General features: G+C 41.7%; 2 protein-coding genes across 2 annotated transcripts; both read left to right on the plus strand.

Moving 5' to 3' along the window:
* The first annotated feature begins 2,832 nt into the window (after nt 1–2,832).
* Nucleotides 2,833–6,895, plus strand: LOC124086186 (taste receptor type 2 member 143-like). Its single transcript, XM_046434208.2, has one exon. The coding sequence runs from the start codon at nt 2,899–2,901 to the stop codon at nt 3,799–3,801; it is 903 nt and encodes a 300-aa protein (XP_046290164.1). The 5' UTR covers nt 2,833–2,898; the 3' UTR covers nt 3,802–6,895.
* Nucleotides 6,896–8,752: 1,857 nt separating this feature from the next.
* Tas2r60 (taste 2 receptor member 60) lies at nt 8,753–12,138 on the plus strand. Its single transcript, XM_046434086.1, is given in 4 exon segments — nt 8,753–8,945; nt 8,948–9,257; nt 9,343–9,579; nt 12,069–12,138. Coding segments are annotated over 4 exon segments (810 nt in total).
* The last annotated feature ends 10,733 nt before the right edge of the window (nt 12,139–22,871 follow it).

The following is a 22,871-nucleotide window of genomic DNA, read 5'->3' on the forward strand; positions in this document are numbered from 1 at the left end:
ATTTATGCATGTTTGACCTTAATATTTACATGCAGTCTAGCCATTAAAGACGCTCCTTTTCCTTCCTCCTCCACTTTCACTGGTACAGGCCATCAGTTACCTGGTGAAATCATGGAGGGACATGGATATATTTATGCTCTGCAGGTCACTCAAAGGTCCAGTGGGGAATGGGCACCAAGATTTACAAACCTTGTCCAAAGGAATGTATTTTCACATCTCTAAGATGACCCAATGCATTTTTGAATGTCATTAAAACACACACACACACACACACACACATACAAAAAAACAAAAAAACAAACCAATGGGATGAAAACAAACAAAACCCCTAATAAATAGTGTAGAGAATTTAAATGGAGAATGTGTAAGTAGCACGTTGCAGAATCTGCCACCTGGAGTCCAGCCTCCTGCTCTGATGTGTTTGGTGTCAGCATCATCTCGCAGAGAACTCAGGTATCACCACCCCGTCCCAACTACCAAAAATATTTGTTAATCATGCTACAGAAAAGAATCTATCAGCTTCTGTTGCAGGTGTGAGATACCTTTAGAAAAGAGAAAGGAGACTTAACTTCAATGAGAAAAAAACTAGTATTTTGATTATTGTTTCATTTGTTTTTGGTACTGGGGATTGAACCCTGGGACACTTCACCACTGAGCCACATCCCCAGCCCTTTTTATCTCTTGAGACAGATCTTGCTGGGTTGCTTAGGGCCTTGCTAAGTTGCTGAGGCTGGCCTTGAACTTGCAACTCTCCTGCCTCAACCTCTGGAGGTGCTGGGATTATGGGTGTGCACCTCTGCACCTGGCTGTTGTTTCATATTTGAAAGACTCTTGAAAACAGCTAAAACCATCATCCTGCTGTTGCTCTGACTTGAGGCAGACTGGGATCTCTAGGAGACACATCTATTGAAGCACTGGGAGATGGAGGAACAGGTACCTGGGGAAGGTACTCCTTCGACCTCCTCCTAAGGACACTGAAACATGAGAGAAAACTCACTGTAGAGCAGGAAAGTGCTGGCAGAGAAGACCGGTTCTGTCAGGTTGTGTGTTTTGGTGACAGTCCAAGTACCATGAAGTGCCTGTGAGCACAGCACACACACTGGGGGGGTTCCACGTGGCCACCACAGGGCATGTGCACCACGGCCTCGACTTGTTCGCTGATGACATCACAAAGCTGGCCTCTTGCCTAAGGATTTCCAGAAGAGCCAAAATGTTGTGAAACACGCAGGAGCCACTCATTTGTCACTGTCTTCAAGAAGAAGCCAGAGGGAATCAGGCAAGGAACTGAGACCAGACCCTGAAGATGGGCTGTAGGCAGGTGATCAGACGGGATCGATCCTCCGCTCTTTGATAACATCTTGAAAACTTACTAAAAAAGAAACAGCTCTTCAACCAAATGCCACCTTTGAGAGTTAGCTGCTTCTCTTTTCCCGTGAGCTCCAACAATAAATGCTTGCTCTTGCTTTTATTTCTCTCAGTCTCTCACCAGAACCTAAGCTTTTTGCTACCTACCCTTCTTCCTTCCGGTTGACTGATCTGGACCAGTCCCACTTTGTGGCATACTGAAGTAGGCTATGAAAGGAAAGAAAGCCTATGCATTAAAAAAAAAAATAAGAAGAAAAACAAAAGGGGATGGAGGGACCTGGGTGAAGGAGGGTAGATAAGGTGGAGTTTATGTGGCTGGTCATGAAGGCAAAACGTATCATGTGTGAACTCACTCTATGAAGGCCAGGCCTTCTGACAGGTCAGCTGGTATTGTCTTAAGATTAGGATGGGGGTTCACCCTACACCAGGCAGTCCCTCCTGTGGGCTAACTTTGTTCTGGGTTCTTCTTACTTCCTTGGCTCCCACCGTGAGGTATTTTCGGGGTCACTTTTCCTTCTCTGTCTCTCCTTCCTTCTCATTAGGAGTCTTTCTCATCTCCTCAGAGCCTTTTTAGGCACTGATAAATCTCCATTCGTCAAACACACTGGAGCTGAGGTGTTAACAACTAAGAGATTTGAGGTTAATGTGTCAGGAATGTTCACATTTTAGCTGGAGACTCCACAAATTCCAATATGGAGTGTGAGAGGTCAGTAGTTAGGGAGACTTTCCTTGGTAATTCTAAGCACTGTGCAAATTCCACTCATTCTGGAGGGAAGTTTTGTTTTGTTTTTTAATGTAGTGCCTAGAGGTTGATAAATAAGATATCTACACAAGGCATGAAGGGACAGGGAAGTTTTGTGTTTTGAGAAGGGAAATTAGGGTCATGTCAACCTTTGAAGAAAAGTTAGGAAAGAAATTGTACAGTTAAGAAATAATGGGCAAGCTGGTGGGGTGGCACACACTTGTAATCCCAGACACTTAGGAGGCAGAGGCAGGAGGATTGCAAGTTTGAAGAGACTGACGTTTGAATAAAATCTGAAATCACCCAAATTGTTTTACATCAGTATGGGCCACAGAACAACAGGGTGTCTCAAAAGAAAATAAAAAGGGCTGGGGATGTAGTTCAGTGGTAAAGCCCTTGCCTAAGCATGCAGAAGGACCTGGGTGCGATCCCTAGCGAAGAAACAAGGTGCAAAATATGGGTATTTTAACCTCCCATGGATCCTCAATCCTATTAACATTTCCCTGCACCTGGCTCTGAAAAAGAATAGGCAAACGCAGGTTATGCAAATTAAGACAGGTGTCATTGAGCTGAGAGTCATTTGCATGCCAAGGGAGATTGCCATTATTGTCATTTCAAATCCTGGGGGATGGGGCTTTGCTGGTGGCTGGGCTTTTGCATGAATCCAGGGAGAGGGATTTCTAAGTGTCGGGTCTCAACAAGATGGTTTAGCCAGAGATTCTGTTTTTCCCTGCAGATGTGCCTCAGCAGGAAGAGTAGGACCCAATCTGAGCTGACCTTCACTGGAGAAGATGCCTTCCTCAACTACCTTGATCTTCATGGTCATCTTCTGCCTGGAGTCATTGGCTGCTATGTTGCAGAATGGCTTCATGATCACTGTGTTGGGCAGGGAGTGGGTGCGGTGCCAGGCACTGTCCGCAGGCGACATGATTGTGACCAGTCTCGCCGTCTCCCGGTTCTGCCTGCATGGGATGGGCATCCTGAACAACTTCCTGGCCTCCTTTAAGTTTTGTTACCACATTGGCTACCTCAACATCTTCTGGAACTTCTTCAACAGTCTCTCTGTCTGGCTTACCTCCTGGCTTGCCGTCTTCTACTGTGTGAAGATCTCGTCCTTTTCCCACCCTGTTTTCTTCTGGCTGAAGTGGAGGATCTCTTGGTTAGTGCCCAGGCTGCTGGTGGGCTCCCTGATCATCTGTGGCCTGTCAGCCAGCTTCTTTGCCATTGAACAAGCAGTGAATCTTGAGACGATCAACTCCCAGAATCCCCACGGAAACTGTACTGCTGCTCCAGCAGTACTGACCTTCTCTCGGTACTACTTTTCATGTAATGTGGGGTTTATGTGGCTCATTCCATTCCTTCTGTTCCTGGTGTCCATCTTCTTGCTCATGTTCTCTCTATGCCGGCACATGGGGCACATGAGGAACGGCAGGCCTGGGCCTGGCGATCCCAGCATCCAGGCTCACAGCATGGCTCTGAAGTCCCTTGCCTTCTTCTTTATCTTCTACAACGCGTATTTCCTGTCCCTGATCATTTCTGCTATGAAAATCACAACCATCCAGAGTCACTGGCATTGGGTCAGGGAAGTGCTAACCTACGCAAGCATCTACCTGCACTCCCTCATCTTGGTGCTAAGCAGCCCCAAGCTGAGAAAGGCCCTGAAGATGTGCCTCCTGTGTGCTGCCAGTTCATAGGTTCTGAAGGCCCTGAACAAGGGGTGATCTGGGTCTTAAGTTACCCACATCTGGAACCAGTACTGTGATGAACAGTCCCATGTGGCAAGACTTCAGAAGGTTCGGGTACTTTCTCTTTTCAGTTCTTCCTCTCCCCACAACCCACTCGTTGCATGTCCCACTAAATCTTTTTCCATCTCTCTGTGTTCCCCCTGTCTCCTTCACTGTGGCTAAACCCTAATCTGAGTCCCAATCCCTTTGGCCGTAGCTCATGGCCTCATTTCCTCACAGGCCTGTCAGACTCTCTGTGCAAGCAACCTAAGAACATTCTCCAAGCTACACTCCCTTTGTGAAGACTTGTACCCATCATCAATGGTCTCCATAGGCGAACAAAAGTTGTTTTTAGTGGCCTGGATTCCCAACACCACCCCCCTTGTGACACCAGCTGCCTCCTCATCTCCTCATCTCAGTCTCTCTGCAGTACAGCTTCTTTCCATCTCCCCACATCTCCTTCCCTTCCACCATTTATCCCTTGGCCCACCAGAGAATTGAAACGTCCCTCATGTTTCTTTCTTCCTCCCTTCTTTCCTTTCTCTGCCAGTCTTTGCCATTCCCATCTTTTGTGTCCTAAAGACTGATTCTACCCAGGAAGCTTTCTCAGTTTGATCCCCTGGAAGGCTGAGGACACACAAGAGCTTTGTGCTACTTCAGAGGACACATAAGCTCGTTGTGCTAACATACCACATGATTTCATGTGTTGGCTACATGCTGCATTAAAAGGAACTGTCTGACGTGGAAATGATTTTAGGGTTTGGACAACAGAAGATAGATGGAAAAAGAAGGAAATTCTCAACAAGTCTTAATTTTGATAATTCTGTTCTTCCCGGCTGTTACCAAGGAGGTGCCTCCTGGATGCTATTGCCTAGGATGTTAATCTCCAGACAGAGCTTATACACTGAGAGTACGAAGAAAATCATCAACTTCAATATCCATTTGCTGTTTATCTTCTTCAAATTCCTATTATTCTGTGTATCTTATGAGGTAAACAAAGAAGTACATAGATATAATTAATAATAAATTTGCATACGTTTGAACTAGTCAAACGAGGAGTAATTAATAAATAACATGACAGAAAGGGAGTTACAATGAATTTCAAATAAATAACTTCATTTTATGGTAAATTGTGCAACAATCCTGGAAAGCTGAGACCCCCCCCCCAAAATTACGTTTCAATGTTAGCTGGAGTCCAAGCTATAGCAGGAGAGAGAGGGGGATGCCCAGAGAAGGGAGAGCAGACTGATTAATTTTCTCTAGGAAAATGGTAATTAAAGCTTTAAAAGAGGAGATTTTGGCAAATAACACAGAGAGTAGGGACGAGAGGCAGAGCAGAGGGGCCTTGTGGGAAACTGGTGCTATGGCCACACTAATATTCTAGAACCTTTGGGTCTAACTGAATTGGGGCACCAACTGAACACACAGTAGCCTCATCATCAAGCACAAAGGGCTTTTCCTTTTAAACTCATTTTGCAGCAACATGAGGGAGCAGATGCCACAGAGGGCTGGATGGGGGCAGCAGAGGCAGGGGCATCAGGGTGACTGCTCCGTCCCCTCTCTTCAGCTGTGAGCTTTTGGAAGACTGTCTGTCCTTGGGCATCTCTGCAGCCCTTTCCTGAAGGTCTCCGGTGGAAAGGGCCTGGTGATCTGACTCAAATTCTGCCGCATTTTCACACCCCTTGAGTTGTGCCAGAGCTTCTATTTAGAGTTCTTCACTGGGTGGTATTCTCAGCCTCCTTTCCTAAACTCCAACTCATGAGCATTAAAAGTGTCTGGTGGCTTCACCTTGATTAAAGAAAAAGTCCGGTATCTCATCCTGACTGTCCTGGCTTTCTCTGGTCTCTCTCCAGCCTATCTTTTCAGATCAATGTGCCACCTTCCCTTCTGTGAGTCCCCTGTGGTACCCAACCTTACCTAATCATTCTTGACATAAGCGTATTTCCACCGCCTTTCCTGATGCTTTGTCCTCTGCCAACATGCAAGAAAGCAGCTTTCTTGTCTTACAACAATGGAGCTTCTTCTGCTGCTGCTGCTGCTGAACTATTTGGAGAATCCTTGGGATGAGAATAGGAGGATGCACAATGTTTAGAAACTTTTTTTTTTCTTGGTGCTGGGATTGAACCCAGGGCTTCACCCTTGTTAGGTAAGCACTCTAGCACTGAGCTGTACCCTAAGCCTGGGAGGGTGAATGATATTTAGAACCACAGCATGTGTTTGGATCAATCTTTTTAAAAAAATTATTCTGACAGAAATCTTTCTGAATTGAGAATTTCCCAGCTAGACAACCTGCTCTAGATTCTTATGCTACCATGCTCGTGATTACATTTGTAAAGACTCTGAAAAATTTTAAATTCTCAGATTTGGATTCTACTTAAAAAAATGATGTAAATTTTAGAAGCAAAATGCCACAGACAAAAACTCACCACAATAAAAAAATTAAAATAAAATCACAATAAAAATCATAAAACACTTTAAATGAAAATGACTGTTCACTGCTTGGGGTTAATTTAATTGCCCAGGAAATGTTTGTGGTTTAGGATTAGTGCAAAAAGAGGTTTCAGGGCAAATGTGTAAATCAGCGTTGCAGCCCCAGTGCCCAGTGCTTTTCATGGAGTTATATGACATGGGAGATGGTTAAAAAATTGTTGCTAAGTGAATTGAGGGATAACTGCACATCTTTCTCATGGTAGGAGCCATTGAAAGGGTAGGAGGTGGATGGAAAAGATATGAGTTTTCCATATTGAGAAGTTACTGGTTATTTAAACCACAGAGTTATAAGCCCATACTTTGCCTCATTTCTCCAAGTTTCATTGGAAAACAGCCAAATATCAGCCAGAGGAACCACGAGAAGGAAGAAGCAGCTGGGAACTGTGTTCCATGGAAATTTGCATTTCCACAAGAGTGTGGTACCTTCTTCCCTTTATTCAGGAACACAGTGTCACTACAGTTGGTCCCTGTGTTGGACAAACAATTCCTCCTGGAGGGAGACTGGAAATGGAAAGACATGCAGAATAACTATTCTTCATTCTAGTCCCTCTTTGTTCTGGCTAAGAGATGGGGATACCATTAACACACCCTCATTCTTTTTTTTTTTAACTTAATTCTAAGTCTTCTATGTTGCTACAACAGATCTAGAACAATGTCTGCTCACTTAGTTTTCTGTGAAGTATTAAAACTATTTGCACTAATCTGGGTGTTGACTGTTGTTTTTTTTTTTTTTTAACTCTTTGATGTTCAATCCTATGAAGAATACAGTCTTGAATTATTTCATCCCTTCTGGTTAATGTAGATGGTCCAACGTCTGGTACCCAGAACCTCCACTGCATTCCTGATACTCTCCTTGATCCCTCTGGGACCACTCGTCAGACTACAGGATGTATGGAAGATAGTCATTCTAATAAGTCACAGTCATCATCATAATTATGTCTCATGCATGTACAGAGATTTCTAGTTTTCAAAGAACTTTCATATATTTATGCTCACATTTTTTTGTGATCCATATTTTTAATAGGAGAAGAAAGAGGAGGTTAAAGGAATTAAATGATGACCCTGTGAATCCATAGCCTGTGATTATAACAAGACTCAAAACCTGGTCTTCTGCCTCCAGCTAAGGATGAAGAAGATAGGATTGTAAATTACAATGCTAATTATGGCAAAGGTCCCTAGACTTGGAATCATTTTTACCCCTGGTTTTCTTTTGTGACTTTCAATGGGAGTCTTCATCCCATTTAAAGTTTGGGGCCTCATTTCTTTCACTTGTGAAATTATCTTTATTTCTTGCAGTCTAAAATCTGAGATTCTAACTGGGCGCAGTGGCGCATGACTGTAATCCCAGTGGCTTGGGAGGCTGAGGCAGGAAGATTGTGAGTTCAAAATCAGCCTCATTTAGTGAAGCTTCAATCAACTTAGTAAGACCCTGTCTCTAAATATAAAAACAGCTGGGATGTGGCTCAGTGGTTGAGGGCCCTTGGGTTTAATACTTGGTACTAAATAAATAAATAAATAGATAAATACTGAGATTCTAAGACAATCCTATGCATTATAACAGCCAGTTTTCACATTTTGCAGATGCACACAATGAGGCACAGAAGGGTGACTGGCATATCCAAGAGCTCACAGTTGGGGGTGCGGCTTGGGCTGAAGCCTGTCTAGTCTCCTGGGTTAGAGCTGTCCCTGTCACATCCCACTGGTTTTATAGCTGTCTCAGTAAGGGCTCCTCCCTGAGATGCCATTTTAAAATATAGTTTAAAGAATTGAAAAACATTTTTTTGCTTTGTTTTATGTAATTGTCTTCAATGTTCTATTTTATGATGGAGGATTCTCAGGCAATAAAGATTCTCGTTAACTTCTGAGTAGAGGTTTTCCTCAGTTTTCTCTCTGTTTCTCTATCCAAGGGGTATTCTTGGAGCACCTAGTTCATGCGTTGCTGTAAGAAGTAAACACTACTGAGGGCATTTGTAGCCTTGCTTGGAACGGAGCGTCTACACCTCCATGGATGTGTCCATGGTGTCCTCTGACCCTCAGTAGGAAGTGAGCCTGTGCATTCCATTACTGAGCAGCCAGCAAGTGTGTGGTCATGTCTCAGGTGTTAGCTTAGGTAAATATAGCCTGGGTAAGGGACACCAATGCAAAGGCCTGACATATTATCTGTGCCGATGTTGACAGTGGGCAGGGAAAGGCAGGAGAGCAGGCAAATTCATAGGCAGGCAGTCAGACTCTGGAAATTTAGCCTTGACCACATTTGCATCTAGTCTGGAGAGAAGAACCCCTCTCTTCTCCCCCATCAGAGAGCCTGCATCCTCTACTCTGGGCTAACCTCTGCACTGGAGGAGCTGGAGATACAAACATACCCTGGACATCCTTCCAACCAACAGAAATAACCCTTGAAATCTTGGGACCCATCTTGTCCACAGGAGAAATGACTGGAGATCAAATGGTTCCAAAGGGTATGGTGACCCATAGGGAAGTCATCATCATCGTTATTATTTTCTTCCTTCTGCGCCTGGTGGTGGTGATGGGCAACGGGTTCATCACTGCACTACTGGGAATCAGTTGGTTGCTATGGAGAACACTGTTGCCTTATGATAGGTTATTGGTCAGCCTAGGGGCCTCCAGCTCAGTCTCTTCTATTGTGTGAAGATTGCAACCTTTACCCATCCTGCCTTCCTCTGGCTAAAGTGCAAGGTGCCTGAGTGGGTACCACGGATGCTGTTCAGCTCTCTGGGACTCTCGGGCTTGAGCAGCTTTCTATTTTTCATAGGCGACTGAGAAATAAATGATAACAATTTAAGGAGCAAGTGGCAGTCTCGGAGCATCTCTGGGAAGAGCATAAGAAGCTCACATGAGAAATTCTACTTCATCTCCATAAAAACGGCTACTTGGACAATCCCTACTGCTATCTTTCTGGTTATCTTTTACACCTAGTCTTCTTTTGTGACCTTCCAGGGGAGTCTTCACCCCATTTAAAATTTGGGGCCTCATTTCTTTCACCTGTGAAATTATCTTTAGTTTCCATGGTTTGCTTCTGACGTCCCTGGGGAGACACACGAGGAAGACCCTGTTGACCCTGTCAGGATTTCAAGATGTCTGAGCGCAGGCTCACATCAAAGCTCTCCTTTCCTTTGCTGTTCTCTTCATCTATTGCTTCCTGTCCCTGGTGCTCAGTTTAGCTGGTAGTTTTCCATTTCAGGAACTGAGGTACTGGGTCTGGCAGGTGGTGATTTCTCTGTGGGGGGCAGTCCACCCATCATTCTGCTCTTCGCGACCCCAGGCTGGGAGCTGCCCTACAGACGGGCTGTTCCTTGAGGTGTGTGGGGGGGTTGCATCTTGAGTCGCAAGCACTACAGTTAATGAAGAAAGACCTCCAAGTCATGGGCAGCAGGGCAGAAGGCATGGGCGCAACAGGACACAGCTTCTTTCTTTGCCACATGTAATCTTTTCTCCCTCTTTGCTATACTTAGTGTTGAGAAGAAGAACCTCAAGGACCCAGGATTTGAGGTGAGGTCAAAGATCCTGATTTATGAGCTGGTCTCAATGATGAACACCATGTTCTCTGTGGGACTTGATATGTTCAGGGGACAAAGAAACTTGTACTTTTCCTGTGACCAGTCCCTTGGTATTTAAAATTCTTCTTCGGGAACTGAATTCAAGGATCCGGACACCTGATGGGATATTTTGTGTGTCTAATCAAACTGGAGAAGATCTTTGGAGCTTCCGGTTCCCACTGGCTGCATCTGGTGAATGGGCTTTCCCTGCTCAACACTTCTCCTGTTCTGCTACCACAGGGGGAGGATCTCTTTCCCAGCATGGACGAGTTCCTGGTGTCTGAGCTCTCCACAGAGCATGGTGTTGCTTGTGCATGTGTGTGGAGTGTGTTGCCTTGAAGGTGGATGTTCTCAGACGACCTTCTAGGATCCTTCTGAGAGCTAGAAGTCTTAAGATTTATATATTGTCGATGTCCTCCACAATGGCTTGCTTTGTTAGTCAGCTCTGTAAGTGTTACGGCCCATGGGCCCAATGTAACTTCTTTCATGTTCATATTGGAACAACTGAAATTTCTTCTACAGACAAATTCCTCTAGCTCTGTCTGAGACTTAAGATTTAAGAATAAAAAGATTCTTCAACTCCATCCATTTACATGCAAGTGCCATGATTTTATTCTCTATTATTGCTGAGTAATATTCCACTGTGTATATATACCACATTTTCTTTATCCACTCATCTACTGAAGGGCATCCAGGTTGGTTCCACAGTTTAGCTATTGTGAATTGTGTTGCTATAAACATTGATGTGGCTGTGTCCCTGTAGTATGCTATTTTTAAGTTCTTTGGGTATACACTGAGGAGTGGGATAGCTGGACGGAGTTGGAGAATATAATGCTAATTGAAGTTAGCCAGTCCAAAAAAACCAATTGCCAAATGTTTTCTCTGATATAAGGAGGCTGATTCATACTGGGATTGAGAGAGGGAGCAAGGAAGGATTCGACAAATTCTAGATAGGACAAAGGGTAGGAGGGGAAGGGAGGAGGCAAGGGGGGGATAGGAAAGATGGTGGAATGAGATGGACATCATTACCCTAAGTACACGTCTGAAGACACGAGTGGTGTGAATATACTTTGAATGCAACCAGAGATGTGAAAAAATTGTGCTCTATATGTGTAACATGACCTCTTGATTCCATGAGCTGTAATGCATTCTGCTGTCATATATAACAAATTAGGGGAAAAAAAAAGAATGAAAATAGTCTTGATTTGGTGGAAAAAGCATAGATTGCTTTTCTGCTTCTTACACCTCTTCTCAAACCTCCCTTAAACTCAATTATCCCTTGACATCCAACCCAACGTCTCTCAACTCCCCTCTAGTCCTTCAGCATCTCTAAGCATTATCTTCCTTCAACGTCTCTGCAATGGAAGGAAGGTCTCTGCTTTTGGTTTTTCAGGGCTAATATATGTGCTCCTGGCCCCTCTCCCTCTCTATGCCCCCAGCTCAGTCAAAGACTTCCTCTTCTGCATGAAGCTTCAAACTTTCCCTCTTCATTGCCCTTCTCTTCTGTAACAAACATTTCTCTAAAATATCCTTCATGAAAAGAATCCCTTCATCTGACCTTCTTCCTCTAGGGATCATCCCACCAACCTGTCCCTTGCTGAGAGTCCTCCATGACCCCTTGATTCCATGACTATCCTCTTCTGCTCCCCTGTTCTGCTGAAATGTGGATGCATGTAATTTCCTAATAATTAAAAGTGATATTACCCCATCCTCATCTTCCTGTATCTTTGTGATATTTACCTGTCTTGATTGAAAAGAATTTCTCAAAAACTGATTTCTTTTTACAAAAGTTCTACCTGATCATTGTAAAAGTTTTTTTTTTTTTTTTTTTTTTAAAGTATGTAAGCATCACCAGTCACGGCCCACCCCCATGTCTCCCTGAGCAGCTAGCTTTCTCCTTTTGGTTTCCTGGTGCTGTACTCGCCTCCCTCATCACCTGCTCACTCTCCCACCCCTTGGCTCTTCCCATAGCCAGCCTGTTCTTCCTGTGACATTTTCCCCAATCGCTTCCCTTTGTGATTGCTTCTACTTACAAAGCTTTAGTTATGTCCTTCAGGTGGATAGTTACTAAAGCCTTGACTTTCCACTAAGTGCTAATATTTTATATTTTCTTCTACTTACTAGACAAGAGCACGTGATAGTCTCATGAACACTTCAAACTTAGCAGGCTCAGATATACTTCCTCCTCCTCCTTGTCCTCCTCTTCCTCTCCCAGTCTCTTCATAGGCCCCTCCACTCTTCATCTGAATCTGTTACTTAAGTGGAGAAAGTCAGGCTTAGTATCTTTTTTTTTTTAATCGCAAACATTTTTCTTTTTTTTTGCATTTCTTTTTTTTATTGTTGGTTGTTCAAAACATTACAAAACTCTTGACATATCATATTTCACACTTTGATTCAAGTGGGTTATGAACTCCCATTTTTACCCCAATTACAGATTGCAGAATCACATCGGTTACACATCCACTGATTTACATATTGCCATACTAGTGTCTGTTGTATTCTGCTGCCTTTCCTATCCTCTACTATCCCCCCTCCCCTCCCCTCCCCTCCCATCTTCTCTCTCTACCCCATCTACTGTAATTCATTTCTCTCTTTTTTCCCCTTTCCCCTCACTTCCTCTTATATGTAATTTTGTATAACAATGAGGACCTCCTTCCATTTCCATGCAATTTCCCTTCTCTCTCCCTTTCCCTCCCACCTCAAGTCCCTGTTTAATGGTAATCTTCTTCTCATGCTCTTCCTCCCTGCTCTGTTCTTAGTTGCTCTCCTTATATCAAAGAAGACATTTGGCATTTGTTTTTTAGGGATTGGCTAGCGTCACTTAGCATAATCTGCTCTAATGCATCCATTTCCCTGCAAATGCTATGATTTTGTCATTTTTTAGTGCTGAGTAATACTCCATTGTGTATAAATGCCACATTTTTTTTTATCCATTCATCTATTGAAGGGCATCTAGGTTGTTTCCAGAGTCTAGCTATTGTGAATTGTGCTGCTATGAACATCGATGTAGCTGTATCCCTATAGTACGCTCTTTTAAGGTCTTTGGGGAATAGTCCGAGAAGGGGAATAGCTGGGTCAAATGGTGGTTCCATTCCCAGCTTTCCAAGGAATCTCCATACTGCTTTCCAAATTGGCCACACCAATTTGCAGTCCCACCGGCAATGTACAAGTGTACCCCTTTCCCCACATCTCGTCAGCACTTGTTGTTGTTTGACTTCATAATGGCTGCCATTCTTACTGCAGTGAGATGGTATCTTAGGGTGGTTTTGATTTGCATTTCTCTGACTGCTAGAGATGGTGAGCATTTTTTCATGTACTTGTTGATTGATTGTATGTCCTCCTCTGAGAAGTGTCTGTTCAGGTCCTTGGCCCATTTGTTGATTGGGTTATTTGTTTTCTTATTGTTTAATTTTTTGAGTTCTTTGTATACTCTGGATATTAGGGCTCTATCTGAAGTGTGAGGAGTAAAAATTTGTTCCCAGGATGTAGGCTCCCTATTTACCTCTCTTATTGTTTCTCTTGCTGAGAAAAAACTTTTTAGTTTGAGTAAGTCCCATTTGTTGATTCTCGTTTTTAACTCTTGTGCTATGGGTGTCCTATTAAGGAATTTGGAGCCCTACCCCACAATATGTAGATTAGAGCCAACTTTTTCTTATATCAGACGCAGAGTCTCTGTTTTGATATCAAGCTCCTTGATCCATTTTGAGTTAACTTTTGTGCATGTCGAGAGAAAGGGATTCAGATTCATATTTTTTGCCTATGGATTTCCAGTTTTCCCAGCACCATTTGTTGAAGATGCTATCCTTTCTCCATTGCATGCTTTTAGTACCTTTGTCAAATATAAGATAGTTGTAATTTTGTGGATTGGTCTCTGTGTCCTCTATTCTGTACCATTGGTCCACCCGCCTGTTTTGGTACCAGTACCATGCTGTTTTTGTTACTATTGCTCTGTAGTATAGTTTGAAGTCTGGTATCGCTATACCGCCTGATTCACACTTCCTGCTTAGAATTGCTTTTGCTATTCTGGGTCTTTTATTTTTCCATATGAATTTCATGATTGCTTTATCTATTTCTACAAGAAATGCCTTTGGGATTTTGATTGGCATTTCATTCAGGCTTAGAATCTTGAGTTGATATTCACTCCCAACTCTGTTGAGCCGGGGTGACTTTTCAGTAACCTGCCTTCAGTTTTTGCCTCCGTGCTGTCTCCATTAGCTATTCCCTTCTGCTGTGGCTCCCTTTTTAGATTAAACAACACTCCTTTCTCATCTGGACTTTAGGTTTCTTCTTCATTGCTTGTTCTATGACACTTTTTCTCCAAATAAAAATTACAGCTATGAGTTAGATATGTGGTTTGCCCCTCAGAGGCTCACGTGCTAGAAGCTTGGTCCCCAGGGCAATGGCATCCAGAGGTGGTGGATCTGTAAGAGGCGGGGCCTAGTGGAAGGTGATCAGGTCATAGACACACCACTCTTGAAAAGGACTAATGTAATTTTCTCAGAATTAGTTTAGTTCTCATGGGAGCATGTGGCTATAAAGTCAGGCTGCCCATGTGCTTGGTCCTCTTTGCATGTGGCCCGTTTCCTTTCTAGCTTCTCCACCATGTTGAGATGCAACCAGAGGCCCTCACCCAACATTGGTGCCATGCTGTGGGGACATTCCAGTCATTAGATTTGTAAGTCAAATAAACCCCTTTTCTTTATAATACCAAGTGTCAAGTATTTTGTTATAGGAATACAAATGACTAAGATAATTACCATTATTAGATTAATCTCCTGAAGGTGTGATCATTTCAGCTATACCCTAATCACTTCTCAATAACCATTAAATGAGACTCAGGGCTATAAACTTGGCTTTCAAGGACATCTAAAACCTGGCAACAATTCTATCCTTCACTGTTTCCATTTTAGTAGAATCTACATTTTGGTGAATTTGGATTATCATTATCACAAACATACCTGGAGCTTCCTCCTTGGCACTGTGAAAAGTGGTCTCTTATCCCCAGATGTACCTGTCAAAATTCTATTTAGCTTTTCTTTCTATTGAACTTCAAAAATTCACATCGTACCTCTGCAGTGAAGCATTTTTGGATGTTCCTTGAGCTTTGATCCCTCCCATCTTTGAGGCCATATAAGATGGTATTTCTCAGTGGTGACCTGAATTCTGCATGATGGTGCTGCTATCTGCACTCTTGTCTTCTCCTCCCTAGGAGATGTTAAACTTCTTAAACACAAGGGTTGACTCATATTCTTCTATGCTTCCTTTGCTGCATTTCTGGGTACTTGCTGCATTAAGCAGAATAGCTCTGTTGCACCTGGAATCCAGCTGTAAGCACGTATACTTTTGTCTGTACATTTATCTCTGACTTCCTGCTACTTTTGCTTGCCTGTTTAAACCACAATCCCTTCACTGAGTGCTTGGCTTATTTTCTGGGAGTCAAACTTACATTCAGTTTGTATTTGACTTATGCACAATGGAGAAATAATAAATGTGGGAGTGAGCGTGAGTGCCCAATTTTGTGGTGTTTTTGGCTTCCTTCTTTCTCATACATTTGCACGTTGCTAAGCAACTGTGTATGACAGGCTATTAGGTCCTTCATATCAAACTCTACGTGAGGTGCCAGTTCTCCTCTTTGTTGCTGGCTCAGTCTCTCTTTCCAAGGCCCCATATAAGCTACACTTTGTTCCTTCTGCTTCTCACATCATTAGCCCAGGATCTGAATGACCTCCCACATGGGCAAGTTCTGTTGGAGCTTGAACATACAGTAAAAAATAAAAGAGAAACAAGGTTTATTATATTTTTAAAATACCTGGTTGTTATTGTTATTATTATTATTATTATTAATTCTTGCTCATAGTCCAGCTTTATTAAAAAGTATGATGATGATATTAATACTATCATTTACTGAATGCCTATTTTGTGTGAGGGATGAGGCTAGAACACTGATTAACTTATGTCTTTTATATGCTTAATTCTTAAAATATCATGGCAAAGTGGAAACTGGGAGACAGGTTTACTGAGGTCAGGGCTAGTAAGTGATAGAACTGAAATAATTTAGTGTTATAGTATTTAAAAGTGTGGTATTGATGTAGATAGGAGGACAGTAGGATTCAATAAAAGGAGTGAAATAAATAAGCATGTCCATAGAGAATCCAGATGGTAGGTACTTAAATAGGTCCTACACATGGAAGAAAATGCAGAAAGCCAACTATGGGAGAAGTGCAAATTAAAACAAGTTTTTGTGACAAATACAGCTCCATAAATCAGTAGTTTCTCATAATCACATAAGAGCAAGAATAAAGTTGAAAGAGATTCTGAAAGCTTTCTTTTCTTCTTTTTTTTTTTAGTACCTGGGATTGAACCCAGGGGTGCTTCCTAATGAGCCACATCCTCAGCCCTTTTTATTTTAATTTTGAGACAGGGTCTCACTAAGTTACTTAGATCCTTGCTGAATTGCTGAGGCTACCTTTGAACTTGGGATCGTCTCGCCTCAGCCTCATGAGCCGCTGGGGTTATAGGCATGTGCCACCATGCCTGGCTAAGAGCTTTATTTTCAATGACACTGAGAAAGAAAATCCACACATTTCAAATGATGTGAAATCACTGGCAATCACAAATGGAATCAGGAAGATTCAAGAAAGAAATCGAAAAGAAGTATAAAGAGAAATGAGAGCCCGAGCAAGAATCACTTTCTATAGGAAAGAGACTCATCTAGAAATGCACCTCCCTGCCCTCAGTGTGCATGCAGCAGTATCTGTTGCAGTGTGACAAATTACTGCAACATTTGATGGCTGGAAACACTGGCTAACTCAGTTTCTGTGGATCAGGACTTCAGGTGTGTCTCCACAGGTCTCTGGCTCTGAGTTCTTACAAGGTTGCAATCATCTCAAGGCTCAACTGGGAAGGAGCAAATTCCCAGCTCATTCACACAGTTGTGGGCAGGACTCGGTTCCTCAAGCTTGCTAGACAGAGGCATTGGCTCCTTAGGAACCATGGGCTGAGCCCTCCTTCAGTTCCTTGCCATGTGACTGTCTCCTCAGAGCACTGGACTTCAACAGGGTGAACAAATGTGAGAGCAACAGACAGTGTTAACAAGATAGAAGTCACAGACGTTTAATTTATTGGCAGTGCTGGGGATTGAGCCCAGGACCTCATGCCTGACAGGTAAGTGCTCTGCTCCTGAGCTTCAACTCTACCCCAGTTACACCCTTTTCCACCCTAGTCAGTAGTGTTTCTTCATCATTGATCATTGGTAGCAAGTAATACAGATGTGCTCTAGCAAAGTGGGGGACTAAAAGGATTATGTAAAATTATGATTATAAAGGTAAGCACTAGAATGAAAATATTTATTTTCCTTACAATTGATAAAACTACGAACAAAAACAGATATAAGCATAATAAAAACTCTAAAAAAAAAAAGACCCACGGACCTTTAAGTATAAAACATAATATAAGACAACATGTCAGAAGTAAGACCAAATATAAATAGAATGTTATTTAAATAAAAATGGGCTTTATGCTTTAAAGAGACCAGTCTTCAGATTTACTCAAAAAGAAAAACAAAAATATAAGAGACATAAATAAAACACAGTGTTATAGAAAGTTTGATAATAAAAGAATGAAAACAATATGTTGGGTAAGTGTAAACAAAGAAATTCCCACCTAATATTATTAAATAAGATAATGAGATAAATTTTTGATATTGAGGTAAAAAAGGAAAATTAAGATAGAATTGATAATGAATGCTTATATGCCAAATATACTAGCAACTATTATTACATATTATATATATTATAAAGCAGAAATCACAGAAAAAAGGAAAACATATAGTGGAAACAGTAAAAGAAAAAGCACATACAGGAAAAAATGCTAAAAACAAAGGTCTTTAACTATCTTTACCAAGCAGACAAAAATAAATACAACCAAAGAAGTCGGTTTTTACTGATAGAGTCAGGAAATTGGGCTTATTTTCAATACCAATGGAGTATAGTCATGAAAACTGATAAAATTACATAAAACAGACCTGACAGCTCAATCTCACTTATACATTTAAAATCCTAAATAAAATATTAAAATCAAAATCCAGCAGTGCATAAAACATTATCTCTACACCAAAGTGAATCCCACCATCATGGACATCCATAAAAATGGGGTCCTAAGTAGAATAAGATATATTCTATGCTTGTGCGAATTATATCAAAATGAATTCTACTGTCATGTATAACTAGAAAGAACCAATTAAGAAAATGATCTCCTTGCCAAGTAGAGGTGTCATCTAGGAATTTAAAGATAATTTGATATTAGCAAATTCATTAGTATCATTTATCATATTAATAAATCTTAAGGAAAATTCAGGTAATCATCTCCAAAAAATACTAAAAAGCAACTGAAAAAAATTAATGGTAATTTTTGATGAAATAGTAATATAAATATTAAATAGCATGGACAAACAGAACTGTATTAGCCCAACATCTGCAGCATACTTGATGAATCTAGAAGCATTCTTACAAAATTCAAGAATGTCAAAAGAACATTATCACTACTGTTTGTATTTTAATGATTAAGAACACCCAATGTAATTAAGAGAAAGAATATTAGGCAGGTGAAAATATATGCTATGTACATGGAAAAATCCAAATAATCATCCTTATAAAAGCTACTATAGAACAATAAGAATTAGTAAGATGATAATTAATACACTGAAGTCAATATTGTCTAACATATACAAGTAACCACCATTTGAAATACAGAATGGAAGAAGAAGAGATTCCTTTTTTTTTTTTTTTTTTTTTTTTTTAACCAGGGATTGAACCAAGGGGCATTTAACATCTGAGCCACATCCTTAGTCCTTTATTTTTATTTTGAGACAGGGTCTTCTTAAGTTGCTTAGGGCCTTGCTAAGTTGCAGAGGCTGGCTTTGAATTTTCAATAGTCTTGCCTCAGCCTCCTGAGCCTCTGGAATCTAACATATCTTAAAATACAGCAAGAGCCTCAAAATTAAAAAAAATATATTTGTGAATATATACCCCATAGAGTAGATTGTCCAGACATGGGATCCATATGCATATGGTAATTTAGTATGAATTCAGTATAGATAAAGTAAATCGGAGGAAAATCTAATAATTGATGCTGATAGTAGAACAGTCATGTGAAAAAAAATGTTTCCATATTTCAAATCATAAACAAGTATTAAATTCAAACATACCAAATATTTTAATATTAGAAATAAAACATGAAGGTTAGAGAAAAAATGGAGGATGGGAATTCTTTTAGAACCTTGGGTGTGTTAACGGTTTGGATGTGAGGTGTCCCCTAAAAGCTCATGTGTGAGACAATGCAAGAAGATTTGGAGGGGAAAAGATTGGGCTATGAGATTCTTTTTTGGGGGGAGGGGCTGTACTCAGCCATTGAGCCACATCCCCAGCCCGATTTTGTATTTTACTTAGACACAGGGTCTCACTGAGTTGCTTAACCCTTGTTTTTGCTGAAACTGCCTTTGAACTTGTGATCCTCCTGCCTCCGCCTCCCAGAACCACAGTGATACAGGCATGTGCCACCAGCCCCGATGGTTGTGGGAGCCTTGATCCAATCAGTGAATTAACTGAGTGGTAACTGAAGGCAGGTAGGCTGTGGCTAGAGGAGGTGGGCATTGGGGGCTTTGGGTATATATTTTGTATCTGGTGAGTGGAGTCTCTTTACTCCTTACCACCGTGTGAGCTGCTTCCCTCCACCACAGTCTTCTGTCATAATGTTCTGCCTGACTTCAAACCCTGAGGAAGAGAACCTGCTGTCTATGGACTGAGATCTCAGAAACTGGAAGCCCTTAAATAAATGTTCCTCCTCCCTAATTGTTCTGGACAGGTCTTTTAGTGACAGCAACTAAGTAGCTGACTAAGACTGTGTGAAAAAATTTTAAACCCACAAAAGAGATCAATTAAAAATTTAAAAATCCACATGGCAAAATTTTGGAAAAAATTAAAAATGAAATAACAAGTTGAAAGAATTTTTATAACCCTATTATAATAAAAGTTTATACTTCAACACATATAAAGCACTTTAAAAACAACAGGAAAAATCAACAAAAATTAAAAGAGAATATGCAAATAATATAAGTATGTAATTGATAGAAAAAGAAATATAAATGGCTTCTTAAACACAGGAAAGATAATTTAACCTAATTTATTATACGGGACATGCAAATTAAAACTCTGCTGAGACACCATTTCTAAACTATCCATTTGGCAAAACTCCTGAACTCTGAGTACATGCTCTTTCACCAAGTCATGGGGAAACCTGCTCTTACACATTGCTGATTGAGGTATAAATCACAGGCACAGTATGTATGGAGGGTAATTGGACAGTATCAGGTTTACTAACACATGCACCCTTTGATTCGGCAACACTCCCTGGGATCTTGGTGTACAGCACACCTCCTTGAGGGTCACAATGTGTGCCTCACCCTCTTGGACCTGCTGAGACTTGAGTCAGGTTACAGGTCCAAAAGCAACGCGAGGCGGTATAGGCAGATCGTTATCAGGATCCGCAGTGTCTTTGGCTTGAAGTGAGTTCATCCCAGGGTCTGCAGAGGTGATCAATCTCCTCAAATAAGGGAGGAAGAGCTGCCGTAGAAGTGAAGACTGGGCAGAACTTGAGGGTTCATGTTTCCACCTCCACTGAAATCTACCCAGGTGTCTCCAGCTCTGTTTTCTGGGACCCACTCCTTCTGACTAATGCCCTAACTCTTTCAACAGACCCTGAAAGGTTGGGAGTTCAAGTGACACTGTAATTCAGCCACCCACACCGTAGACTTGTGTTTTATTTCCCAGAAATCTCAGACTTACAACCATAGGTGAAGAGACAGTTTCTATGACAGTCATAGAAGCTTTCTGGTCCTTTACCTGGATGTTGTGCTGGACTTTCCAAGACAGACACTCACTATTTATTGTCTCTCAGCTACTTTCTCTAGCAGAGAGTCACCAACCATGTCACCTGTAAAGCTGTCCACCTATGGCCTTTTCAATGTGTGGTTGAAGCACTAATTTTGAGATGACACTTTGTGGGGATAGGTTGCTGTCCTTAAAATATGGAATACACTTGAAACTAATGATATCATTTTGTGTGTTCTATTCAACACTCAGAATACATGGGTCCAGGGAGCTGGGAGGGGAAGTGAAAGTGTCCGCTCACCCTATCTCCCAGGGACCTGCTTGGGAAATTTGTGCTTCTTATCCACACAGCATTAGGTTCTGTGGGCTTAGAGATCTTGACTCCCAGAGTTGGAAACACTCATAGAAAGAGATACAAGAAGAGTTTGATGACATTATGGACCCACCTGGTCATTTATTATGTTCTTCGTTCTGAAGTCCAGGAGGCAAAGTTGCCATATTGGTAGGAGTAATCTAAAATGATCTTCATCTGAAAATAGGGGCTGGGAGAAATATGTGAAGTACTCACGTGGCTATTGGGTCATCTGTTGGCATTTTCATGGCCAGATCTACTGTAAATGTGAAAGTACAGCTCACACTGGTTTATAGCAGTTTGGCAATCAGGGAGTAGATTTCTCAGGGACAAGGATCTGGGACCCTTCATCAGGAATGTCACCTAAATCAGCACAAGTGCTGGTTAAAGGTAAAGGAAATCTGGAGTGGGTAGCAAAAGATGATGATGTGTATTTATTATGGCCTCATGACCAACTGCTGCAGTGGAGGCTGAATACAGCTTGCTTCTTTGGACCTCTCCTTCTAGGCTTCTCCAGAAATTTCAACCAACTGGAATCCTGGAGAAGCGATGAGTGAGTGACAAGCGACAGAGTGAGAAGCGACAGAGTGAGCCTAATGTCAGGCAAAACCGAGTGGTCCAAAGGAGGATCACTCTTGGTATGACTTTCTTCTCCCAACCTATTTTACAAGGCTGATGTACTCACTGCTACCTACTGTTCTCTGTTCCCAAGGATGACTTTGATTGATGGAAGCCACTTCACCCGGAGAAACCTAAGAGATTGTTTCATCCTCTTCTTTGTGGGGGCTCTTGGCCATTGACTCTCTGATTCAGACTAATAAAACACAGCTTCTTTGCATTTGAATGAGACAACTTCTGCAGTCAAAGTGAGTCTACATTGATCATAAAACTACTTTTTTCCCCCTTGGTTCACTGACACATCACTTAGTCCTCAAATTATCTACAGTTGTTATTACAGAGGGACAATTGCTGCCCTGTTTCTTCTAGATTTTAGCAAGAATTTATTCAACATCTAGATATGGAAGTCTAGGTGTGTCTTACCTAAGTGCACTGGGCATATGGAAGCAGGGCCTAAACACTCAAGAAACTCCCTCGGCAACTCACATGAACTAGTCGAGGAATACTAACCAGGGAGGAGCTAAAGAGACCATTAATCAAGTACTATTGGTTGATATTTGACCAAGACATCATTGTCTTGCATAATGATATTTTGCTGCAAATTTTGTTTGTTCAAATACCAGATATTGGAGTTTCCATTCGCTTTGATAACAACCTATGGTTTGACATTTCTAAACATCACTATGGACTCTTCCCCAAGTTCCTGGATACCTGTGGTCTATATAGCTGGTGAAGAGAGGTGACCTGAAGATATAAAAACGTCACCAGAAAAAGTTCTGGAGTGAGAGGAGAGTTGTGGGGAGAATGAAGCCTCTGCAGTCGCATCAGAACCCTGAGGCAGAGGCCGAGCCGGGAGCTTATAATAAATCTAAGTTTCAGTGGTCTGGATCACTGGTCTTGGCGACAGATAAAAGCTTTGGAAATGGCCTTTGCAGTTAGTAGCTAAATGCATTTTGAGCTTTTAGCTCACTGACATGCCATCTTTTAACTCTAAAGAAGACTGTCCTAGACCAGGATGATGGGAACCCAAGGCTGGGTGGCAGGGGACTGAGGCAGGATTCCTGTTCTTTATTTCTCCTCTCATAGATTAAAACTTTTTATAGAAGTTATTGAAAAAAATTATTTCAGATGCAATAT

The sequence above is a fragment of the Marmota monax genome, unplaced genomic scaffold, assembly GCF_021218885.2.
Source record: "Marmota monax isolate L192 unplaced genomic scaffold, Marmota_monax_Labrador192_F-V1.1 WCK01_AAM20220418_F8-fsc00122, whole genome shotgun sequence".
Taxonomy (NCBI): Eukaryota; Metazoa; Chordata; class Mammalia; order Rodentia; family Sciuridae; genus Marmota; species Marmota monax.

Bases quoted from the DNA above. Each gene is read 5' to 3' on its own strand.
- LOC124086186 (XM_046434208.2), top strand. From the start codon at position 2,899: ATGCCTTCCTCAACTACCTTGATCTTCATGGTCATCTTCTGCCTGGAG.